This window comes from Accipiter gentilis, chromosome Z (assembly GCF_929443795.1).
Source record: "Accipiter gentilis chromosome Z, bAccGen1.1, whole genome shotgun sequence".
Lineage (NCBI taxonomy): Eukaryota > Metazoa > Chordata > Aves > Accipitriformes > Accipitridae > Astur > Astur gentilis.
In genome coordinates, this window is record NC_064919.1 from 13426855 (window position 1) to 13449220 (window position 22366).

A 22366-nucleotide genomic window follows, 5' to 3' on the forward strand; every position below is an offset into this window, starting at 1 on the left:
TCACAACATAGGAACTAGGCAGTGCTAGTAAAGTAAGAGCACTTTTTGCTCAGAATAAAACTGTTATGAAATTAACTGCTTCAAAACCCTATGGGGGCCAGAAGTATAAATGAATTCAAAAATAATGTGGCAAATTCATAACGGGATTAACTCCACCAGAGGCCATTAAATCTCAGAGTCCAAATACAACTTAAAATGGAAAACATTCAACTTGGGATATTCTCAAAAGAAATAATAAGAAAAGGATCTTTCCTTTGTGTTTTTTTTTTTTTTTTTTTCCCCTGTGTTTTGTTGGTTTTTTGTTTGTTTGTTTGTTTGTTTTAATTTAATTTTATTTTTTAATAGATTAATTTACTTAGGGTAAGTGAACCATTTTGGTTCAGTTTAAAGTGATTAATTTTACATAATAGTTACCAATTATTATAACAGACTCATGAAGGAAAAACAAAAAGGGAATGAGGAGAGAGGAGTGTATGGATATGGGAGAAATAGTTTTGCATACCTTTGAATGAAAATGTCTGTATAAAGAGGAGACAGCATGCTATTATGGCTTATTACTTCACAGTGCTTCTAGGAAAGAGGATCTACATTCCTTATGTGTCTGCATCTTGAAAAAAAAATATGTTTCTGAATTTCATAATAAGGATTTAACAGGTGAATATGGCAGTTTTAGAGTCATTATATTGATATGTACATAACAGATAATTTATTTGGTGTTTGGCCTATAAATCCTGTAAATCGACAGGCTCTTCTTTCCTCAGGGATTCCTTCTTTTTCTATCTTGTACTGCAGTTGCAGTGACCACCTGAGGTAGGCAAGAGCACTGAGGGGGAATGAGCAGAAGACTGATGGCCCACTGAGTAAGGTGTCTTCTCTATTCTGTGCCCCTCTTTGTGGCTTTGTGAGTGAGGAATGGAAGCACTGTTGAAAACTATTTGAGCATTTATAATCCACAGGGCAGTTGTGACAATGTGTTTATAGTAACTGTCCTGTAAAACCATATGATCTGATAGAAATGTATAATTGGACAGATGAGAAGTTCAGACAGTTTTAAACAATTGGCATTTTAGAAAGAGCAATGAAGTTTCTTGGCCTTGCATTGGTTTATCTAAAGGTCTTTTAGCAAAATTTACCTATTATTTCTGCTATTTTTTGTAGGTTTTGAGGTTTATTTTTTTCTTCTTGCATTTCTGTATACTTCTTCCTGCCAAATTCTGCAGTAACACCTTCTTTATTTAATGTTTTATTTAGGTGATAAGTAAACAAGATAGGAAAGATCCTTTTACCTAAGTCAGTAATTAATAAAATGTAAAAAGAACCATGTGGGAAACTAATGCCTTCTTTAATCATTCAAAAAGAGGAGAGGATTCCTTTGATATCAGTGTCTCTAGCAAGCCTAGTGGTCACTTCCAGCTAATATGTCTTTTTTCAGTCATACCTTTGCAAGACAAAATGTAGCTGATGTCTTTCCTCAGAAACATTTTGAAATAAATGGGATTACTTAATTTTGATTCAGCGAGCTCTATATTTGTCATAAAATTCTACCAAAATATCAACACAATCTCCGCACCATGTTTCTTGCGTATTATCTGGGCTCCTGTTACCTGTGTCAATGAATGCATAATTCCCAATATTAAATTCCACACTATAAAAAATGGTATAATGATGGTAAAATTCTGCTTCGGTTTGATATTTTTGCATTGACTGCAGCTATAACAACTGTATAATTTAATCTGCTGCTCCTCTTTTGAAAGCATATATTTACAGTTTCTACGTTAGTTTTGCATGTCAGCTCTACAGGAAATCAGCTATTAGATTGATGACTTCTTTACAAAGTAATCACAGAATCCCTACTAATATTCTTTATACTGGAGTATTTGACATAATATGACCTCTTTTGTGGATCAGGGACTAATTCTATTACAGGATATAAGATGTAGTGCTCTTTACCTTGGGGTTGGGATGTAGTGTGTTCTTGTCATGCATTTACATAGCATAGGACATTTCCATGACTTGAGGTGTTGTAAACCACTCATCTGATGTCTAGGATGACATGTAAAGGTAGTGCATAAGAAGTATTGACAATAATGGAGAGTTGGTAGCCAATGCAAAATATAACATGTAATTAGATTCTAGAACATAGATTGTACAGTTTTTAAGATACTTATCAGATGCTGTTTTCTTTTAAGCTTGTTATTAATACTCTTGGTTCTAATATTACTCATAAGATACATGTTGGATGCTTAAACAGCAGATTTTGTTTGGATAATTATAAACTTTCATATTTGAAAAAAATAATCTCTGGTTTAATTCCTTTGAAGAAAGTAAGGCTACATCAGGAATTAATTTGATTGGGTTTTGTAGTGGTTTCAATATCAGAAACAAAAGATGTTTTGGGATGAAAGCTGGATTATAGACTTCACCTGCATCAAACAAGGTTAGTAACTTGTCATTTTGATACTACAATCAGTTTCCTTAATCATGTTGAGAAATAATATCAGACATAAATACATCTTCATGTTTTAAGGGTCTTATAAAAGGTGAACCAATTTGTGAAAGACATAGCCAAAGTTTTGTCCCTGTAACCTCTGTGAGCTGATCACTGATATTTTTATTTATTGGAACATTAGATGTCAAAGTTATTTTAAATAGTTTCTTTCTTTGTTATGGTGATTTGTCAATTTAAAAAGACAGGCCTATCCCAAAATAAACAGCTAATCTCTGGACTTGGACAAAATAAATTCCATTTGCTTCAGTGGATGTATCATTCTGTATAATTGGTCTCATTAAGTTGCACACATATAATGAGGGATATAATGAGATCTTCAGTTCTCTCAGTGTATGCTATCTGTGACAGACTTGCTGCAAAATGTAATGCATTGTGGCCAGAGTTTTTTTCATTTTACCTTCTGGATATAAAATATGATTTAATTGGTTCTAATTAAACATGTTATGAATAAAATCAGGTATTATTATATGCTGTACTATGCTGCACGCAAAATAGGTATATATTATTTACTTTGCTGTTCATTGTTTTAGCATTCAGAAGGAAAACAATGCCTAGACCCTCTGAAAGGGTAAATCTGTAGAAATCTGCCTAAGTTGATAGGTCTGTGCTGGTGTACACTCTCTCACTTTTTGTCTCTGTGAGGAATTGCTAGAAAGGTGTCTGCTGTAGCTGTGTTATGTCATTGTGTTGCTAGTGGAAGTGTCAAAACATTCTTATTATATAGTACAGACACTTTCAGCTTTGGACTAGAATATTAATTTCTGTGTAGTGCTGATATGATATCCACGTTGCTGTAAGGAACAGATGTCAGTTTAGAAATTAATTTGAATACATAAACCAAACCAAATTTCAATCCAGATTTGTGAAAACAGAAATGGAACACTCAAGGAGAAGTGTCTTTCAAAAAGAAACACGAGAAAATTTTCAGCTGATAGTGAATTAGAAGAGTTCATAAACATCACAGAGGAAGATAAACAATAGAAAGAGACTGAGGGAAATTAGAACCACGATCAAGAAATCACACATTAAAAATTAATTTGAAAAATCCAATATGAAAGACAGTTTTCTTGGAAAGGAGCCTATGAAGCAACAATACTGTTTAAGACCTAGGAGTGGTAATTAACAACTTAAGGTTAATAAGCACTGATAATATGATGAGATTTGGAAACAGACAGTATGTATCCTCTGGACAGAGCTGTCCAGAGATACCCATAGTTGCCTGAAATGTACAGTTATCTAAATTGAAACACATCAGCAGTGCTATACCCAGGGTGTGTACCCTGTACTGTGAAAAATTTGCTTTATTTTTTCAAGATAACTCCTTTTTTTGGTGCATTGCACCATATACAGAGAGAGAGATATATATATATGTACACTCTTATTCTCAAAGCTATCTTGGGGATCTCTAATATATTTCTGGGTGGAATGCCGTAGAAAGACTCCCAATGTCAATGCAATTTTGAACTGCATATGGATAATACTGTGGTGTTGGAACATGGCAGTCCTGATGCAAGGTGAGATGCTGAACTTCCTCAGCAATGCTTTATTAGATACTCATACCAGGGAGAATTGAGAGGTTTCAGCAATGCTGAGACTAGTTGGCTAAATGTGGGTTTTAACTGGAGATGGTGAAATGATATGTAATGTGATGTTACCTTGAGCTGGTCATCAGAGATGAAAAAACAGAAGTTAGGATCATTGATTTTTTTTTCAACTGACTGTATTGTTGCTCTTCTCTGACTTCCCTCTAGTGTCAGTATCACTTCCCACATCCTTGTACTTTAGAGTCTTCTAGGAGCTCCAAATAGACTTGTTAAAGTATGGCACAGGGCTTGTTCTGCTTCCCTGGGTTCTGTCCTCGGCATCTAAGTATCAGCAAGGGCTAATCATCCCAAGAACAGAGATATGAAACTTACACTGAAACCCGGGGATTAGTGGGAAAGATCTCTGTCAATGAATCACCTCTGGAACTTTTTTTACTTTTTATGGAACACTCACGTTCCAAGCAAAGTGTTAACAAGACCGGACAAGATGCAAAGATTTGGAGAATTGGCTATATTTTTCTGCCTCTGGAGTCTCTAGCTGGGAAATAATATGCATCTTCATGTGTCTTGTCTCATCCCACATCCCGTTTAGATCACGTAGTATGGACAGCAACAGGAAGCATGATGAGTGCTCCTCCAGCACACAGTGACTCCAATGCCAGCTGTATCACTGTTCTGAGCTCCTGCACAGCACCTGCTAATGTGTCCAGGAAACAGTACTTCACCCAGACTGGGAGATAGTAAGTCAATGTATTACTTGTTTACTGCAGTACCTACTATACTGTAGTTTCACCTTGCTTTCCGGTTCTTGCCACTTTACTGTTGATAGGTAGTACAGAAGTGTCCATTTCTCTTGCTAGGCTAAATCCAGTAAGTTAGCATCATCACCTAACTTCTGTACCTCATACTGACTGTGGAATATCTTATATGCCAGGCTTCTGTTTTGGTTGTCATTTCTTCTTTTCTTTTGGGGAATTGTTAAAAGGCTGTGGCTGCATAATGTGTCTTGCATCTGTTCATGAATGGCCCTTACTGTTCAAATATATTTGGAACCAAGGCTTTTAAGCAGCCTTTTTTTCTAAATTGAAGGCAGAGCACAGCTAGGTTTTTTGCACTAAAGAGTGGCATCCTATACAATAGCACATTAGAAATCTTGTCCTTAAACCAGCTGATGTGGCTGAAGATACAGAGCATTTCACCTCTGGATCACATTATAAAGGTGCACATCATATAACTATACGAGCAAATAGTATAGCCATATCCTGCTATCCAGAAAACAATTTTCCCATAAAAATACTACCGTTAGGGGTTAGGGCCAGAACATATATGAAGATAGAAGTAATACCTACCATTTGAATACACAGGGAAGGATCCGTGATTTGCAGGATAGAGGAGCTTAGGATTATCGGCAGGGCAAGCAGCTGCCTTATCAGCACAGATCACTGTTCTGAAAAATTGCAGCCACTTCATTGAGTGACATTGAGAGACACTGTGTCCAGCACAGATCTTTTACAGTGAGCATTTTTGCTGCTTCTTTCTGAATTATGACATTTTCATCATCACCATCTTCCTCAGATGAATCAAGGTCAAACACATTCATCAAGGGTGAAAGATGTAAGAATGGGACATTCAGTCTCATTGGCAAAGCACCTACATCTGCTACACCACAGACCCCATACTCTGTATTTATATGGTGGGTATCACTTAAATTCCTGCATGTATGTCCACTGTATTCCTTTATTCTTCCATGGAAAATTGCTTTGCTGTCTATCAAACTCAGCTGCTTCATCGCTGAGAATGCTTTATCCCATGAGAACAAAAGGATGTTAAATATCAGTGGTGGTTCTCCAAAACAGTAGGCAGAAGCAAGGGATAGCAGGGATGTGTTTCACTAGCTCTGACATTTCCTGTAAAGTAGTAGTAGTAGTAATACTATTCCATCATCCAACTGCCTCAACTGACCCTAACCTCATATGTTCCAAATGTCACCCACAGATCAAGAATGCTTGAATATAAATGCTAATGCTTCCCTCATCATAGAAATAGGGCCTTGTTGCCTGTCACGTACTCAGATTCAGATTTACACCCACATATGGACATGCTTAAATTCTGTGCCTCATCTTGAGAGATATGAAGCTGCCCACCGTAGAAAAAAAAATCCAGCCCATTTTTGCAGTCTGGATGGATTATGAAGTTGGCCTAAAACTCTGTGAACAGCATTTCATTCTGTTTCAGTGATGGTAGAACAGTGGCCATAAAGAAAATAATGAAGAAGGCATTCTCGCTGTCCAAATCTATACGTAAAGAAGTAAAGCAAGTGAGGTAAGAAGTGAAACCTGAGGAGTCTATGTTGTTCCATTTTTATGCTGGTTCTTTAGGGTTTACAGGGGTTACAATCTGTCCAAATGTGACTGTAAATTCATATTCCTCTTTCTTTCAAACTTTGTTTTGACACCAGATCAAAATCTCCTTATGCCAGTTTTACTTTTCTGTCTATATTGTGAGACAAGGGACTTGGTCTTCCAGTTACCTTACAAAAAGCAGGAGGGACATCTGTGAAAACTGATGGTGTGTTGTGATTTTTGTTGATTTTCACAGGGAACTTGACCATCCCAATCTCTGCAAATTCATTGGAGGTTGCATAGAAGTGCCAAATGTTGCCATCGTGACAGAGTACTGCCCCAAAGGCAGCCTGAGTGATGTTCTACTCAATGAAGACATTCCTTTGAACTGGGGCTTCAGGTAGAAAAAAACTTTTGGAAAGCTACATGACACAAACTGTGCTATGTGCTGTTTAGGACAAGATTTTAATTTTAGATAAAGTCCTTGGATAGTCAGGCCTACAATGTGATATGGAGAGAATGAAGAAGAAAGAAAGAAAGTGAATTCAAATATCCAACCCAACTTGTCTTCTGGATTTTTGAGCAATCATATGTTTAGCGCTGGTCATGCTAAGCCAATGGCTTTTCAATCCACGTCTAGTTATACTGAAAAACTGTTTTTAAACCTTTTTTTCCCATGTAACTTTATTTTGTTCCCAAGTATCTTGGGCATCTCCATTTAATTAAAAATCACTGCATCTCTGTTTGTGAGCACATATTGTTGAAATTATTAGCATAACTACAGATGCAGTATTATATTTACTGATACAGAAATTGAGCTCACATTGTCAATGGAGACATTGTTTTTTGAGAATAATCTTCTTGGCACACTCTTTCTGCTTCTGCCTTATGATTGCCTTCAGCAAAGAAAAGGATTGTAAGGGAGGAAACCCTCCAAATCAAGCGAGAAAGTTAATAAAAAATTGTTTCTCTTGTAAACATTTGGAAGTACTCTCAAAGATACAAAGGTACTGGGGATTTCTAGAAGAAACTCAACTGTCTTAAAAGAGGCTAAAGACCTGTGGACTCAGACAACTGAGTTGGGAGTTTAGGGCTTTCAGCAACCCACCTTCAGTGTTTTGGAAAAATAAGCACACAAACTGAAAGCTATTGTAGTCATAGAGAGGCTTTCTGTCAACCTCAGTAAGCTTTGGAGCCACTCTTGAATGAAGGTTTAGTGGAAATACTAGCTCATTGATTTTTGTCTTTCAGGTTTTCTTTTGCTACTGATATTGCACAAGGAATGGCCTATCTTCACCACCACAAAATGTATCATGGACGGTTGAAGTCTAGTAACTGTGTGATAGATGACCGATGGGTTTGTAAAATTGCAGGTAAAGAGAAGATAAGAAACAAAATTTCAAAACTGTTCAGCTAACCCACCAATGCATATAGATGTTACACTCAACACTCCTTCTAAGCACCTCCATGTTGACATTTCATGTGGAAATGCTGACTATACCAGCCTTCACTAGAAGTTCCCTGTGCTGAAGCAATTTTCATGTTACATTCTCATGTCAAGCCATTTAATGTGTCACTGATGCACACATCAGATCCCACAAATGATGGGTTCTATCAACATCAGTCTGAGCAGAGACTGTCTCATTCTCAGTTTTGATACAGAGAGAAAACCTGAGCCATGGACAGTGCTGTAAAGACATGAAATAATGCTGAGTGATTGGTAAACACAAGGTAGTTTCATGGAGAAAAGCAGACTCAATTCAGAACTTTTCAGTCTTGTACACAAAACTGAATTGTTTCCCAGAGACAGAGCTATCAGTCTGGTCTGCTCCTGGTACAGGAAGACAGCCTGTGCAAAAACACTGGAGAATCTAGTTTAGTTTGCAGATTCCAAAGGGAATGAAAGCAATGATCATCTTTTCTACTTCCTCCCCAAAGTAGTTATTACACTCTAGAACCCACAGCCATCTTAAAAACAGGAGCAACAGATTTGTCTTTCAATTGTTCATCTTATGACTAAGGCTCCTACACAAGGCCATGCCTGCTTCTCCAACTTGTTTAGTATCCTGCTGCCTTCAGAACTGCCTACTTTGCTTAGAGCCTGTTCTGGAGAAAAGCATAAAAAATGGAGGTAGTTGGATTACATCAGCTGCATCACCTTAGCACAGCTCCTCTGAATTAAATGTGATCTCTGTGAAATTGTTCAGAAGATAACTGGTAGCATTGTAGAGACTTCAAATATTCATGGTTTATGTGGATGCAATAATGCTAAACAAACCTCACAAATAACCAGTATGGGAGCTATTTGAAAAACTCCAATGACATCCAACATAAAGAATGAAGCTCTAGGACCATCTTAATTAGAGGTCATTACGGGCAAACCCAGACATCTGTATCCTGCCTTCCCATACACTCAGCAGAGTGCTGTTTATTATCAGAAAAAAACCTGAAGTCAGTTGTTTTTTTCTCCTCTCCGATGCTGAGTCACATACTGAGAATCTCTTCTGTTAGGATAAATGTATAACTGCAAAGATGTTTCACATTTATGCTGCCTTTGTTTTCAAGCTAGTAGTGTGCAGGTAAAGGCCACCATCTGATTTTCAGTAGTTCTAGTCTGTCTAACTTATAATTACTCTAGCAACCTTCCACCACAGATAAGGATCAGGGGATGAGTGAACAGAAACCTGCATTTGCATGCTAACTCTTGCACTGAAGTGAGCCTATTCTCTGAATATAATTTTATAAAATCATAAAATAATTCTGATTGGAAGGGCCGTGTAGTTCAACTTTCCTGCTGTCATGCAGACTCACCCAAATATTTGGTTTCCAGATCCTATATTTGCAATTGGTTTAGAGGGACAAGACCACCAGGCCTACACTATTTTTAGACTAGGATGTGTATTTCAAATAGGGAAAATTAATTATTTTAGACTAGTTGTGTTACTGTCTACTAATGCACATGTTTCAGAGGAGTACCCACTGAATAGTTTGCTTCCTGTTTTCTTGCATGTTAGATTATGGTTTGCAGTCATACAGAAAAGAAGATTCTCCTGAGGGGTCAAGCTCCTACCAGCAGCATTTGATACAGATTTACACAGCTCCTGAAATACATTCCCTTTCAGACTTTGAACCCAATTCTATGACAGACATCTACAGGTAGTAAACTTTTCCTGTTTCTCGCACTTAATAATCTCATCTCAAGGTGAGTATTCTTTATTCACAATTAGGCTCAGTATCATTCTGTGGTCACCCCACATATATTTTAAAAAGGATTGATTCCAGAATACCGAACAGCATAGATAGGATCTTCTCTTTCAAATACTGAATTCACTGACATTATGTAAATGCAGAGTTAGTCTAACAATTTATGCGGAGTTACTCTGGACTGGTAGATAAAAAAGGTATAAAGAACTGGTATTATCTAGTAATCCTTTTTTGTTGTGCTTCTTATGAAGAAGTAGATTATTTTCAACATAAAATTTAAGAGCATCAATTTTCCAGGATGTTGTAATGAACATATGCATCCCATAATTCTATAATTAGTGTCAGTACGTTATTTTGCTGCATACACGCACAGTGACAATATTTGGTTTGCAGAGGAAAAATAGAGGTAAGAAAAGGAGATGGATGCACTAGTGAATAGCTCTATCTCTTTCCTTTCAAAAGCCTTTATAGGAGACCACTTGGCAATGGTTTATTTGGCTATTAGGTTTAGCCTTGCCAGTGATGGATAGGTTCTATCCAACTGCTTTTCAGATAAGCAGGATTACAATTGAATTTCTGGAGAATAATAATGCAATGAAAAAGCCATTGAACTAGGTTTTTAAAAAAACTACCTTTATTTCTTGTTTCTCACATGAATTTTCTGTATTAAATAGGAAAATCACTGTGTTCTTGGTGTATTCTATTTCATAACAATACTTCCTCTGTCTGCTTATTTCCAATAGTTTGCTGAAAGCATTTGAAAAGGGAAAATGCAGAATGGTATTACAAGATGTTTTGTGTCCCTTTTCTCTTACTTTTGCTTGCTATACTCCCAGCTCAGCAGAAGTCTTCTTTTTCCTGGGGACTTTGGTAGCTAGCAGAGTGTAAAGAACTGGAATTCAATTAGAGACTGAAATGCTGATAGTGCAACACAGTTGAGCAGAAGGTGGCATGGTTATTAGCACTGTTTATTGACAACATTTACCAAAGAATAGCTATTATTGCCTTTTATCAAAAGCTCTGAATTTTCCTCTGGCCTGCACTGGGCCACAACAAATACTTACTGCCTTAAGTGACTGTTATGGGGCTTTTATTGAAAAATGAGTTGCAGAAACAGAGAATGTAGTTTAAGTCTTCCCCTTTTTTCAATTAGGATTAATTAAAAATTATATGAACTGAAGACATTATTTTATACATAAGATTTACGGGTTTAATGCACATTATTTGCCTATAAAGAAATGTATGCATATATAATGTGCTACAACTTTATTAATTATAATCCATTCTATCAGATTATATAAACAAGAATTTGAGGTCTCAGTAGTATTTTTATCTATAGGTTTAAACATGCCCTTAGAATTTGCTTAAAAATAGCTCAGCTAAAGGCAGTTTGTCACTATGTTGATATTTCTGGCTATTGTCATTTGTCCTGTGTTGGTCTTTAATTTTTCAACATGGACTATTCTTAGAAAGTACTGTGCTTCAACTAAGCAGTAATTTTAGGGTTATCTTATGTGTTGCAGTTTATGATTGCTCCACTGCCAAAATACATTCCAGAAAACATTTCCTTGGTGCTTGTCTGGTTCACACTTTGCCCCTGTTCAGGCTAGATACCATTACTTGACTTTGCAGTGAACCTGGCCTCCTGAAGCCTTTACTTGCCGAGGACTCCCCGTAAAATATTAGCTGATTTGCTCATACCAATGATGAGTACAATGAACTTTTGACAGATTCAGTGAATGCTTGCTGAATCTATCTTGCTCTCAGTGCCCATGTCTGCAAAAATCCAGGTCTTCTTTTGTTATACTGCAGTTAATCCTTTCTTCATAAAAAAGAAAAAGCAGTTAAAAGACGAAATCAGAAAAGGGAGAAGAGCAACGTGCAGTCAGGGAAGAAAGATAGAGATGCGCCCTGTAGCATTGAAAGGGTTGTCTTTTTAACCGAGCTATTCTTCATAACCTGCATTTTAACACAGTTTGTGTTTGATGATATGAGCATCTACTAAGCCTTCCTGATATATGTATGTGGGCTTGCTGGCCAGGGAGCAACGTCCCAGTCTTGGAATCTTCAGTTTTTATCTGTGCAAAAATTCCATTACTATTCTGAAGGTGTGGCCCAAATAAAAAATAGGTAGAAACTGCAGGAGTGGGACTTGTAATTTTGTGTGCTTTTACAGATGAATCACTTGCTTTTAAAGTTCTCCAGGGAATGTGTTGGTCAGATGGGAAAGCTAAAATGGAAATGGGAACAGGAGCATGAAAGCAGCTCCTGGTTGAGCTGAAGAGGCTGTTTCCAGTCACAGTTTCTCCTAGATTGGCTGCTCTTGATTTGTAATAGTTATGTGAATTTCACTATCCACTATGTTAGGACTTTTTTGAGCAGTGCTGCTGAAGCTGAATGAAATCAATGCTTCTTTATTGGAGTTACCGTGACCTAATTAGTCTCCTTGAAAATCTGTTTCGGCTTTGCTCTCTCACCAGGATTGGCATTCCTTTATACTATCAAATCACCCCCAAATTAACATAAAAATCTAATCAGATTAATTTCTACATTGTTCAGCATGTTTTATATGCATTATTCTATTTGCTAGTGGTGGTACACAAGTGGACTGAATGATAGACAGATATAACCCATTTTACATCTAGAATGCCTTACAGAACAGAGTAACCATTAGCAATACAACAGATTGGAAACCAGTATTTCCCATTAAAATAAATGTTACCAAGTAGAGATGCATTCAGGGAGTTAATTATTACACAGTTTCAATACATAAAGAGGCAAGAGCATCCTTATCAGGATTGTTGGCTGGAGGAGGTGCTGGATTCTTAGACATCACTGTTCTAAAAGATCTCTAGTGAGTTCAATAAAGAGACTGAACACCCACTTGTTACCCCATTTTTTTCCATGCTTCGCCCTTGATGAATGTGTTTGACCTTGGTTCATCTACAGAAGATGGTGATGATGAAAATAAAATTCAGAAAGAATGAGCAAAAATGCTTACTGTAAAAGATCTACTCTGTCTCATCATTGACCTTATGGAGATTTTCCAGAACAGTGATCTATGCAGAAAAGAAGCCACTCCTCCAGCTGATGAACCTGCTTCCACCCATTGATTACAGCACAAACCTGCCCTATATGTTTAATTGGTAGGTATCATGTAAGTCCCTGCACATATCCCCTCTGGATTCCATCAATTCTCCCAGAGAAAATTGCTTTGCTCATCAAACTCAAAAGCTTCATCTCTGAGACTGCTAACTGTGAGAGGAGACTGCTATGAAATGATCAGTGACAGATCTCTGAAAGCACAGAGTAGTAAAAGCAGCGCTGTTGCCATCCTTCCTTTTGGGATACTGAGCTTTCAGTCACAAAATAGGGAAGAATAAGAAATCATGGAAAGAAAAAATCACTGACTCCATTAACTGTTATTTCATTAAGATTTTGGTTTGCTTTTATTCTGCAGTTATGCCATCATTCTACTAGAAATTGCCACAAGAAGTGACCCTATGCCAGTAAGTAAAAATTAACTTTGAAGCTTGCATGACAACTTTGATTCTGTTTCTGCTAAAGATACAAAACAAACTCTGTGTAACTGCACCTTTGATTTATTTTTTGAGCATGCATTTTCCTTTTGATTTTGTGGGTGCAAGTTCAGTTCCAATGGAACATGCAATCAGGGCTTCCTCATGCATCTACCAGACTTCCCTTCAGGACTTTGAAGAAGAGTGTATGACAAAAATAATGTAGCTCCAAAATTGTGTTTTCATTAGCTCTGTGAGGCTTAATGGCAGGAGGGTGGAGGGGGAAGGTATGCCATAACATCTTCCTGTTTCTCCTGTTGTTCCTTCCCTTTCCTGCCATGCACGGGCCCTTTCAGTGGAGTCTTGCAGTGGTAAGAATATGCTAGAAGAGCAAATGAGCTGTTCTCCATAAGGAAAATGTCTTCTTTGCACATGTCTTGTCAGTGCTAAATGGCAAACACAAAAAAATGCACCTTGACATTGAAACCAGATGTTCTGAATATGTAACAATGTTCTGTTTGAAATAATTTTCTGAACAAGAATTCTAACAACGAAGACCTGAAACTGCCGTTCTTCCATTTCTGACCATTTGTGATAATAGACCAATGTAGGCCTTGTGGTTTCTCAAAAGTTTTCCAATACCTTGCCAGCTATTAATTTGTTTCAAAAGTTCTTTACCTCTTATAAACACTCAGATTAAAGTCTTTCAGCCATTAAAAAGCTTTTTGACAGGGCCACCCAGTTTAGACTAGGTTATATCCTCTTTTTTTTTTTTTAGCTTGTACTCAGGTAAAAAAGCTGATCTGGACATGATAGGGAGGATATCATAAAAGTAATGATGATTATAGTAATATATTTTCAATGGATGGTATGAAAAACACAACATTGTTTAATCACTTTTTCTCTAGAAAGACAATGCGCATTCAGCTGAATATTCTTGGTGCCCGCCTTTGGCAGAATTAATTTCAGGAACGGCTGAGAATTCTTGTCCATGTCCCACAGACTACATAGAGGTGAGTAAGATACAACATCGTGTACAAAAATTCTTTATTAAAGTGAATCTAAGACATGTCACAGAAGTTTTATGGCAATACTACCTTTGATGAATGTAAACAACCCAGAAGTCCAAAAGTACATCTCAAACAAGGTACAATGAAATGCTTTAATACCCTTAATAAAAAACCTGTCTTTCTGACAAATTGAAAGTTTCAGTTGTCACCTCAAATTGTCAGTGTAATAAATGACATTTTTAATATTCAATCATTGATTTTTGTGCATTTTTATTTTATTATAAAGTGATGACTTCCATACATATTTTATAGTAGTAATGTCTATTTAGCTTACTGACAAAGGACTTTCAAATAGTGAAGTATGTGTTCAGACAAAGGATGAGTTTGGTTTGATTGTCATGTAAAAGGTCTATGTGTTCAGTAGCCTCAAATGGCCTAATAAAAAAAAGTATACCACCTCCCAGTTCAGTTAAATCCGAACAAGATTGCAGCATCCTTGTTTCAGCTTAAGAGCTATATAACTCACCTTTGGTGGTTTGTAGCAACATAAATGTAACAAACTTCTCATAAGCAGGACTGTATTTTAGTCAGGAATTAACGTTCTTAAGTAGTTGAGTTTTTAATCTTTTGTGAATTTTGTGTACAGACAGGTCCTCTGAAAACAGTATGTGACTCCAACAGCATAACACTGAACTAAAGCACAAAACAAGAGCTTAAGCAGTGTTTGGCAGAAGGAACATAGGCATTTAATTCATGATTTCCCGGAGCAGCATTTTCATGAACTAACATTCTTCATTCAGCATAAATCTGTAGAATTCCAGAGAACTCAGTATAGCTCTGCCACTTTTTACCAGCTGCAGATAGGGCTTCCCATCCACAGTTTGCACCAAGAAAATAGTAGTAGTAATTAGAAACACTGCCTGTGCTTAGAATGACAAAAGGCTGTTTGCTTTTCTCACTCTCTTTTCCCACTGCAGTTAATCAGAAGGTGCAGAAAAAATAATCCAGCCCAAAGGCCTACATTTGAACAAGTCAAGAAAATGTTGTACAAGATGAATCCTAATAAAGTTAGCCCTGTTGACATGATGATGACTCTGGTAATTTTAGTTTTTTAATCAATTCTAAGTCAATCTGCTCACCTGCAGTAACTTTCACCTCTATCCTTCAGGTTTGTTTTCTGATCCCATACCCCTTGTTTGATGAAGAAATCCAGTCATTCACTCACCTCTGGTGGGGTGATTGTAGCTGCAGTTCTGCTTGAGACCCAGCTTTCCTTCTCATTCAATTTCTGTCAGTTTTTCTTAAATTTCTCAGCTTCTTTGGGGCTGAACACTTTTGTTTCTTCAGTGAAATGTTTGGGTTTTTATGTACTTGCAGGAAACTAGATTCCCCTTTTCCAGTGTCTTGGTGGTGGTCTTACAGTACTGGGGGTATAGAATCCCTGCAAGCCACAAATAGCATGCTTACAGATGCATTTTGAGCAGAGTATCTTAAGCCCATCAGCAGAGAAAAGAGACTCCTGCCTCCACAGCCTATTGTCTCACACAGAGCAAGGATGTAAAAAGCATAGTATAGCATAGCAGGAAGGATAGTCTACGAAACAGCATTGTGAGTCTTTGACAGAAGATTGAGATTTAGATACATTTTGTTTTGGTAAAATATTTTAATCCATGTCTGCAGCTTGGTCTCTGCATTGGATTTGACCCCTAATATTTACACAGACTTTGAAAAGTCTGGAATTGGCTTCTGCCCTCTTACGTGTAAGCGACAATCTCAAATCCAGAATCATAAATTTACTTAGAGAGAAATCTGATCTTTGAATTTTGTAAGAAAAAATTAGCTATCATCTCAGACCTGAGCCTTTACTTATCTGAATGTTTTCAAAGCAGAATCATTCAAATGCTTAAATCCTATCCAACTATGAATCTGTTTCAGTAAACAGATTATTTTATGCAATTCTCAATGTTATTTAGATGGAGAAATACAGCAAACATCTGGAGATATTGGTTTCTGAGAGAACCCAGGATTTAATGCATGAAAAACAGAAGACTGATCGTCTGTTATATAGTGAGTCATACAGCAAAAATACTTCATATTCTTCTCAATAATAATAATAATAATTTGATTTTAGCTGTCTAATTACAAACAGAAACCCTTTGATAGTTGATTATTTAATAGATAACATTTAGTTAACAATGAATTAATATACTTGTTCCTTGCAAAGCTGGAAAGATATTTAGCCACTTTTTATATTTTCCCCCTAAAAATCAGTGCACTCCTCTGAGAGCTATGACTCCAGAATCCATAGTGCTCTCACTTTGATCTTGCTTGGTAATCCTTCTGTATAGTTATAAAAAATGGGGAATTGCTTTCGGACTGAGGTTACTTTTGATGGCAGTGTATCTTCTGGAATTCCACAAGAAAAAAAGGATAAAGGAACAGGTATAACACAGAGGGCAGAAACATAACACAGGAAGAAAACACTAGCAAAGAGTTAGTAATGTCACAAGTCACACTATTAGAATCTAACCTTACTCTGACTTGGAATGTATGGATACTGGTCTGTTTGAACTAAAAGTTATAGGTCATCTGAAAAATCTGGACTTGTTATCAGTGAGATTTACTGTGAATTCTCACATTACAGCAGAGCAGATTTTGATGCTAAAGACTGCTTTCACCTTCAGAATATTTCACATTTATGAACATTGCTTTTATACCTTTAAACAAACATGTTCTGCTTATTGTCTGCTTTTATCCATGTCAAAAGCGTAACAAGGCTCTACTTTCTACAATAGGTATGTTGCCGAAGCAAGTAGCAGATGATCTCAGGCAGGGAAAACATGCACAAGCACAAAGTTACTTAAGTGCCACCATCTTTTTCAGGTAAACAAAAATGAAAGATAGGACTAGAACTGACTCCTACTGAAGAAACTTCTAGGCTCCTAGTAGAGTGCAGAGTTTCTATCTAAACTGTCATTTATTGTACCAAGTGGCAACATTTGACTCTGCAAATGAGTGCCTTTCAAAATTTGCACACCTCTCCAATTTTCATTACAATTACTTAAATAAAAAATGAGATTACTGTGGAGCTCTAACACACAGCAACATGTCCCTTTATGTGTGTTACACACATATGCATGTATGTTTCATAAGATAGGCCTAACTAAAGGTTCCAGCATTTAGCTGTGTAAAGGAAACTTGTCTATCCTTAGAATCCACATGGCTTTACAGTCTTTGACTTGTTATGTGTGCATGAAGCAACATACAAATTGCATATCTTCACTTGTCATAAATGGACAGATATTAAGTTCCCTTTTTTCATTTGTACATAACCCAAACCTGAAGAGTACTTAGTCTGTTGCAGATTAAAATCTAGCTGTAAAAAATGTTTTACTGCATTGGTAAGCAAAAAGACTTAAGTCAGACAGTCCTTTTAAGTGGAAGGAGTCTGTTTTCAGTTTAAGTAAATGTTTGAAGAAAAAACTGTTCTGTAAGATCCTTTGTGAAAGAAATACTGAAAAAGAGAGGGTTGAGGTATTTCCACTGAGAAATTATTACTGTGTGTTTAGGTTTACCAATCTGCAATGGTCCAGACAGTGGATGAGTATGTTCTTTTTGTTGTGTTTTAACAGCGACATTGTTGGCTTCACTCAGCTGTCCAGCAGCAGCACACCTTACCAAGTGGTAGATCTCTTGAACAAGCTTTATACCACTTTTGATGAAATCATAGATAACTATGATGTCTATAAGGTGGAGACAATAGGAGATGCCTGTAAGTTCCTCGAGCTGTGGACAATGATGGGTCATGGGTATTTCACCAGGATAGGTACTGACTTGGTGGCAAGGAAGAACAGATGAAGGAGAATTGGAAATCTTATTACCACTGGGAAGACCACAAAAAAACAAATAGGGGAGAAGTCCCACCAGAGCCCTAGCAAACTTTAGGAACATTTTCCTGCATACCTTTCATCATTTCTACAATTGATGAATGTTGTGGATGGGACAAATGAGTTGAGTAAACTACTGCTGCTGTTTATTTAGTTCCCACGTCCTATAAGGTCTGACTTTAAACCTTGGCAACAGATTAATCCCGGTTGACAACTTCTGTTTCACAGGAACACAACTTAAAAATTTACCTTCTATATGGGAGCATAGGTGCCATTCCATAAGCTTTATTCTCTCTCTCTTTTTTGCAAAGACCATGACAACCTTCTCTCTCCTAATACTCTGTAGGAGCTTGTCTGCCTCTTCTTTTTGGATTTTTAGGAAAATGGCTTTATATTTGCTACCATGGGAATCTGTTAAGGATTGACTACCATTAAAACTAAGTTCCATCAAAAACCTAGCAGAATCTAGCAGGTTTTTTTGCATGAGACAGAGAGGAAATCCTGTAAGAGATGTGGAAAAGAAAACCCATCTTTTTTTATTCTGTGGTGTGGTTGAGCACATTCTGGAGCATAAAATTCCTGAACAAATGCACCTGAGGGATCCTGAAGAGACCAGTCTTTTGTCCTACATAGTAAGAGTCAGTGCAGAAAGCATAGGACAATGCCTAGTAGGAATCATTGTCTCTCTTTATAATATCTGCCCAAAGATAAAAGGTATTGAACCGCCACTTTACCACTACCTGTCCCACTTCAAGCATCCTTAGTGAAGGGAGGGAGGAAGAAAGGGTAGGAAGGAATAAATCTTATGGAAAAGTAAGCAGGAAATCCAACATTTTTCATAGCTAGCGTAACTACACACATGAGCTGTAGCCCTATCTTTCATTTGCTTCTGGCTTTCTCAGCTCAAATTGTGCTACAGGATAAGATGGAATAGGGCTTTACTTTTTTCTAACTTAGGCAGCATCCCTTGGTAAATCTGTGTGTAACGCCACACAATGTTAACACAGTTGCATTGTTGTGTTAAGATATGGTGGTGTCGGGAGTACCCAAAGAGAATGGGATTCTTCACGCCGGTGAGATCGCAAGCATGGCTTTAGACCTTCTGGACATCTGCAAGACTTTTAAGATCCCACATAAGCCCAACACACTCCTACAGATAAGAGCAGGAATCCATTCAGGTATGTTAAGAGGGCTGCAAAAGAGTCCTTCTCTGGTTTAACAAATGTTTCTGTAGGCATTTCCTCTCCATTAAAAGTGAAGTTAATTTCTTGACATGGGATGGAACACCTGATAGAGGTCATCCCAACAGAATAAATTATTGGATACCTGGAATATTTGGAACACAATGCAGAATACCACATTGGAAACACCACATGGCCCCAGTACCTTTGCTGATGTGAGTGAGGACTGCCATTCTGTATCTGTTAATTGTCCTTTTCAGCTGTTCTCTTTGAAAAATAATGAGTTGCTTCTTGACTTTTTGATCTAGCCTTCAATCTCAGACTCCTAGCTCCTTGATCTAAGCTGATGCGTAATTGCAACTCCTTCTTGATAGCCAGCCAGAGTTAGGCATGTGCTGTGCAGCCAGAACCAGCAAACTAAGCAGCTTACATTGTCTCAGCAAGAGATCATATCTTCTGTATTTTAATTCTCCTGGGGCTGACATGAAGGAATCAAAATAGTCATTTTCTGCCTTCAGCAGGAGCAGGTTACTTCCTGTTCCTGTGTTGTGTTTTATCCCAGCCAGCAACTAAGCACTGCACAGCCACTGGCTCCCCCCGCATCAGGATGGGGGAGAGAATTGAAAGGGTAAAAGTGAGAAAACTTGTGGGTTGAGGTAAAGACACTTTAACAGGTAAAGCAAAAGCCGTGCATGCAAACAAAGCAAACCAAGGAATTATTTCACCACTTCCCATTGGCAGGCAGGTGTCCAGCCATCTCCAGGAAAGCAGGGCTCCATCACGCCTAACAGTTACTTGGGAAGAAAAACACCATAACTTTGAGCATCCCCCCTCCCTTCCTTCTTCCCCCAGTTTTATATGCTGAGCATGACACCATATGGTCAGTTGGGGTCAACTGTCCCAGCTGTGTCCCCTCCCAACTTCTTGTGCACCCTCAGCCTGCTTGCTGGTGGGGTGGGGTCAGAAGCAGAAAAGGCCTCAACTCTGTGTAAGCACTGCTCTGCAATGAAAAACATCCCTGTATTATTAACAGTTTCCAGCACAAATCCAAAACATAGCCCCATACCAGCTGCTATGGAAAAAATTAACTCTAACCCGCCAAAACCAGCACATCCTTCTTTTCCATGTCATTACTGAGCGTTGTGTGCACAACTCCTATTGGCAGCTTTCTTATCTCGCTGCCCCTCAAAATATTCTGTTGTTGTGTTGCAACATGATTCTGCAGGTGCCTTAACTCATGTATACTACCTCCATCCCATCATCACTTCCCCCACCATTCTCCTCTGATGCCCTAAGAGACCATATAAGGCCATACTGACACTCAGTCTTTATCTTGTTAATGAATGAGATATAAGGTAAGGTAGGAAGCAGCCATGAGGTTGTATGACTGATTATGTGATTTAAAACCACAAAATATATTGTTTTCTTTAACAGGGGCAGTTGTAGCTGGAGTGGTTGGGACCAAAATGCCACGGTATTGTTTATTTGGAGATACTGTGAACACAGCTTCCAGGATGGAATCTACCAGTGAAGGTAACAAGGAACAAACTGTAGATGTGGTTTTGACCATCCCTTAATGAATTCTGAAAAAAATGCTATGCTGAGTTTTGAGTCCTGTCCTGTTCAAATGACTGCAAGTCCCGTAAGAAGGGTGTTGATTTCTGGGTCCAATCTGCCTTTGGGAAATTATGCCAGTGATATTCTCTACAACTTTTGTAACAAGATCCCCTCATTCCCCAAGTCTCAGATAGGAATATTGATGCTTTTGAGGTTCTCTATAATAAAAAAGGTAAGAATCAGATAAAATGAGAGGTAAGTGGATATATTAACTATTTCTATTCCTTCCTGGCACCCAGCTGAATTTACAGTAAAAATATTTTCATAACTCCTCTGTTTCACTGATAACTTCCTGAAATGGAGAACACTAGAGATGGTAGGACACCATGGGAGCTGTGTCTGTCTTTAACCAGTATAGCAGATTATACATATGTCCTCCAGCAAAGAGATTAGGCAGAAATCTCTAATGATTAAATAGTGGAGAGATCCTCACTGTCACTTCTTTCCAGGACATAAGAGCTCCATGTTTAGTTAACAAGCTTCGTCTTTAGCCAGTATGAACATTTGAACCTCAACTTCTGAAATATATTAGCCCAATCAACAAGAACTGGAAAAGAAAAAAAAAAAAAAAAGAAGAATGAGTGATTCAAGGTCAAACAACCTTGGTGGCTTGTTTTTGTTTCTTTCATTCATGAAATGAAGCTGAATAGTTTTATGGCACACGTTGCAATGCTTTGTAAATGGATTTGAATTAGGCAAAATCCAAGGTCTTTTCAAGTTTAATTTCATCATAAAAAGTGATGCTTTCAACATCTATCATGGCCCACTAAAAGCAAGGCAGAAAGGCAGAGGAGTGGTTTTACATTATGGCTTTGCAGGTTTAGCCTGGGGATTTGAGAATCAACCATGATCCATTCCTTCTCACTATTTTATACATTTTTCCAAAGCAAATACGAGCCTGAGTGGAACACATATAAATTTCTTTTCCTTCTGTCAGTCTTCCAGATAACTCTTTTCCTTCTCCATCTCCTCCTTTCAGGCTCCTTCTATCATCTCATCTGAACTGCTTTAAAACTAATGCCTTCAAAATCTGCTTTCATCATTCTTCACATTTCATCTTTTGCTCTGTATGTCAGTCTATTTCTTATATGGCACATCAACACTATGAACTTAAGTATATAGACAGAGCTTCTTGTCTTTTAAGCCTTTCTTTTATCTCCCTCTTTTTTCAGCCAGTACATTTGAGGATCTCAAATTACATTAACATACTTTAACCCTAAGATGGTCACTTGAAAATAGGTTAATTAATTACTAGTTTTATAAATTAAAATTGCTATCAGCTGGAATCTCAGTGCTAGTGTCTTGTTCCCAAGCAGGATTACCAGTTAAAATATCATTTATCTACTGGAAAGACTATTTCAGAGATATGTATCTGGATATGTTGAAACATATATTTCCTGGTCTACAGGGAATATTTTGAGACTTTCAATAACAAACATTTAAAAAAGAAAAAGCAGATCTACAAACCCATCAATTTTTATATAAGAAAAATCAATAGGACAATCTTAGCCAGCCCTACTATCATCTGGGATCTTTTTCAACCAAAGAAGCATA

At 37.5% G+C, this 22366-nt stretch overlaps 1 protein-coding gene across 1 annotated transcript in view; it reads left to right on the forward strand.

Moving 5' to 3' along the window:
- The window catches only part of LOC126035799 (atrial natriuretic peptide receptor 1-like), a 40277-nt gene that overhangs the window by 16354 nt on the left and 1557 nt on the right, over positions 1 to 22366 (forward strand). The window contains exons 9-22 of the mRNA XM_049794744.1: positions 2365 to 2437; positions 4646 to 4793; positions 6289 to 6375; positions 6652 to 6795; positions 7647 to 7768; positions 9410 to 9551; positions 13060 to 13108; positions 14026 to 14130; positions 15105 to 15224; positions 16101 to 16194; positions 16923 to 17010; positions 17760 to 17899; positions 19040 to 19192; positions 20630 to 20728. Coding sequence (XP_049650701.1) covers positions 2365 to 2437; positions 4646 to 4793; positions 6289 to 6375; positions 6652 to 6795; positions 7647 to 7768; positions 9410 to 9551; positions 13060 to 13108; positions 14026 to 14130; positions 15105 to 15224; positions 16101 to 16194; positions 16923 to 17010; positions 17760 to 17899; positions 19040 to 19192; positions 20630 to 20728 — 1564 coding nt within the window. The remainder of the gene's footprint in view (positions 1 to 2364; positions 2438 to 4645; positions 4794 to 6288; positions 6376 to 6651; positions 6796 to 7646; positions 7769 to 9409; positions 9552 to 13059; positions 13109 to 14025; positions 14131 to 15104; positions 15225 to 16100; positions 16195 to 16922; positions 17011 to 17759; positions 17900 to 19039; positions 19193 to 20629; positions 20729 to 22366) is intronic.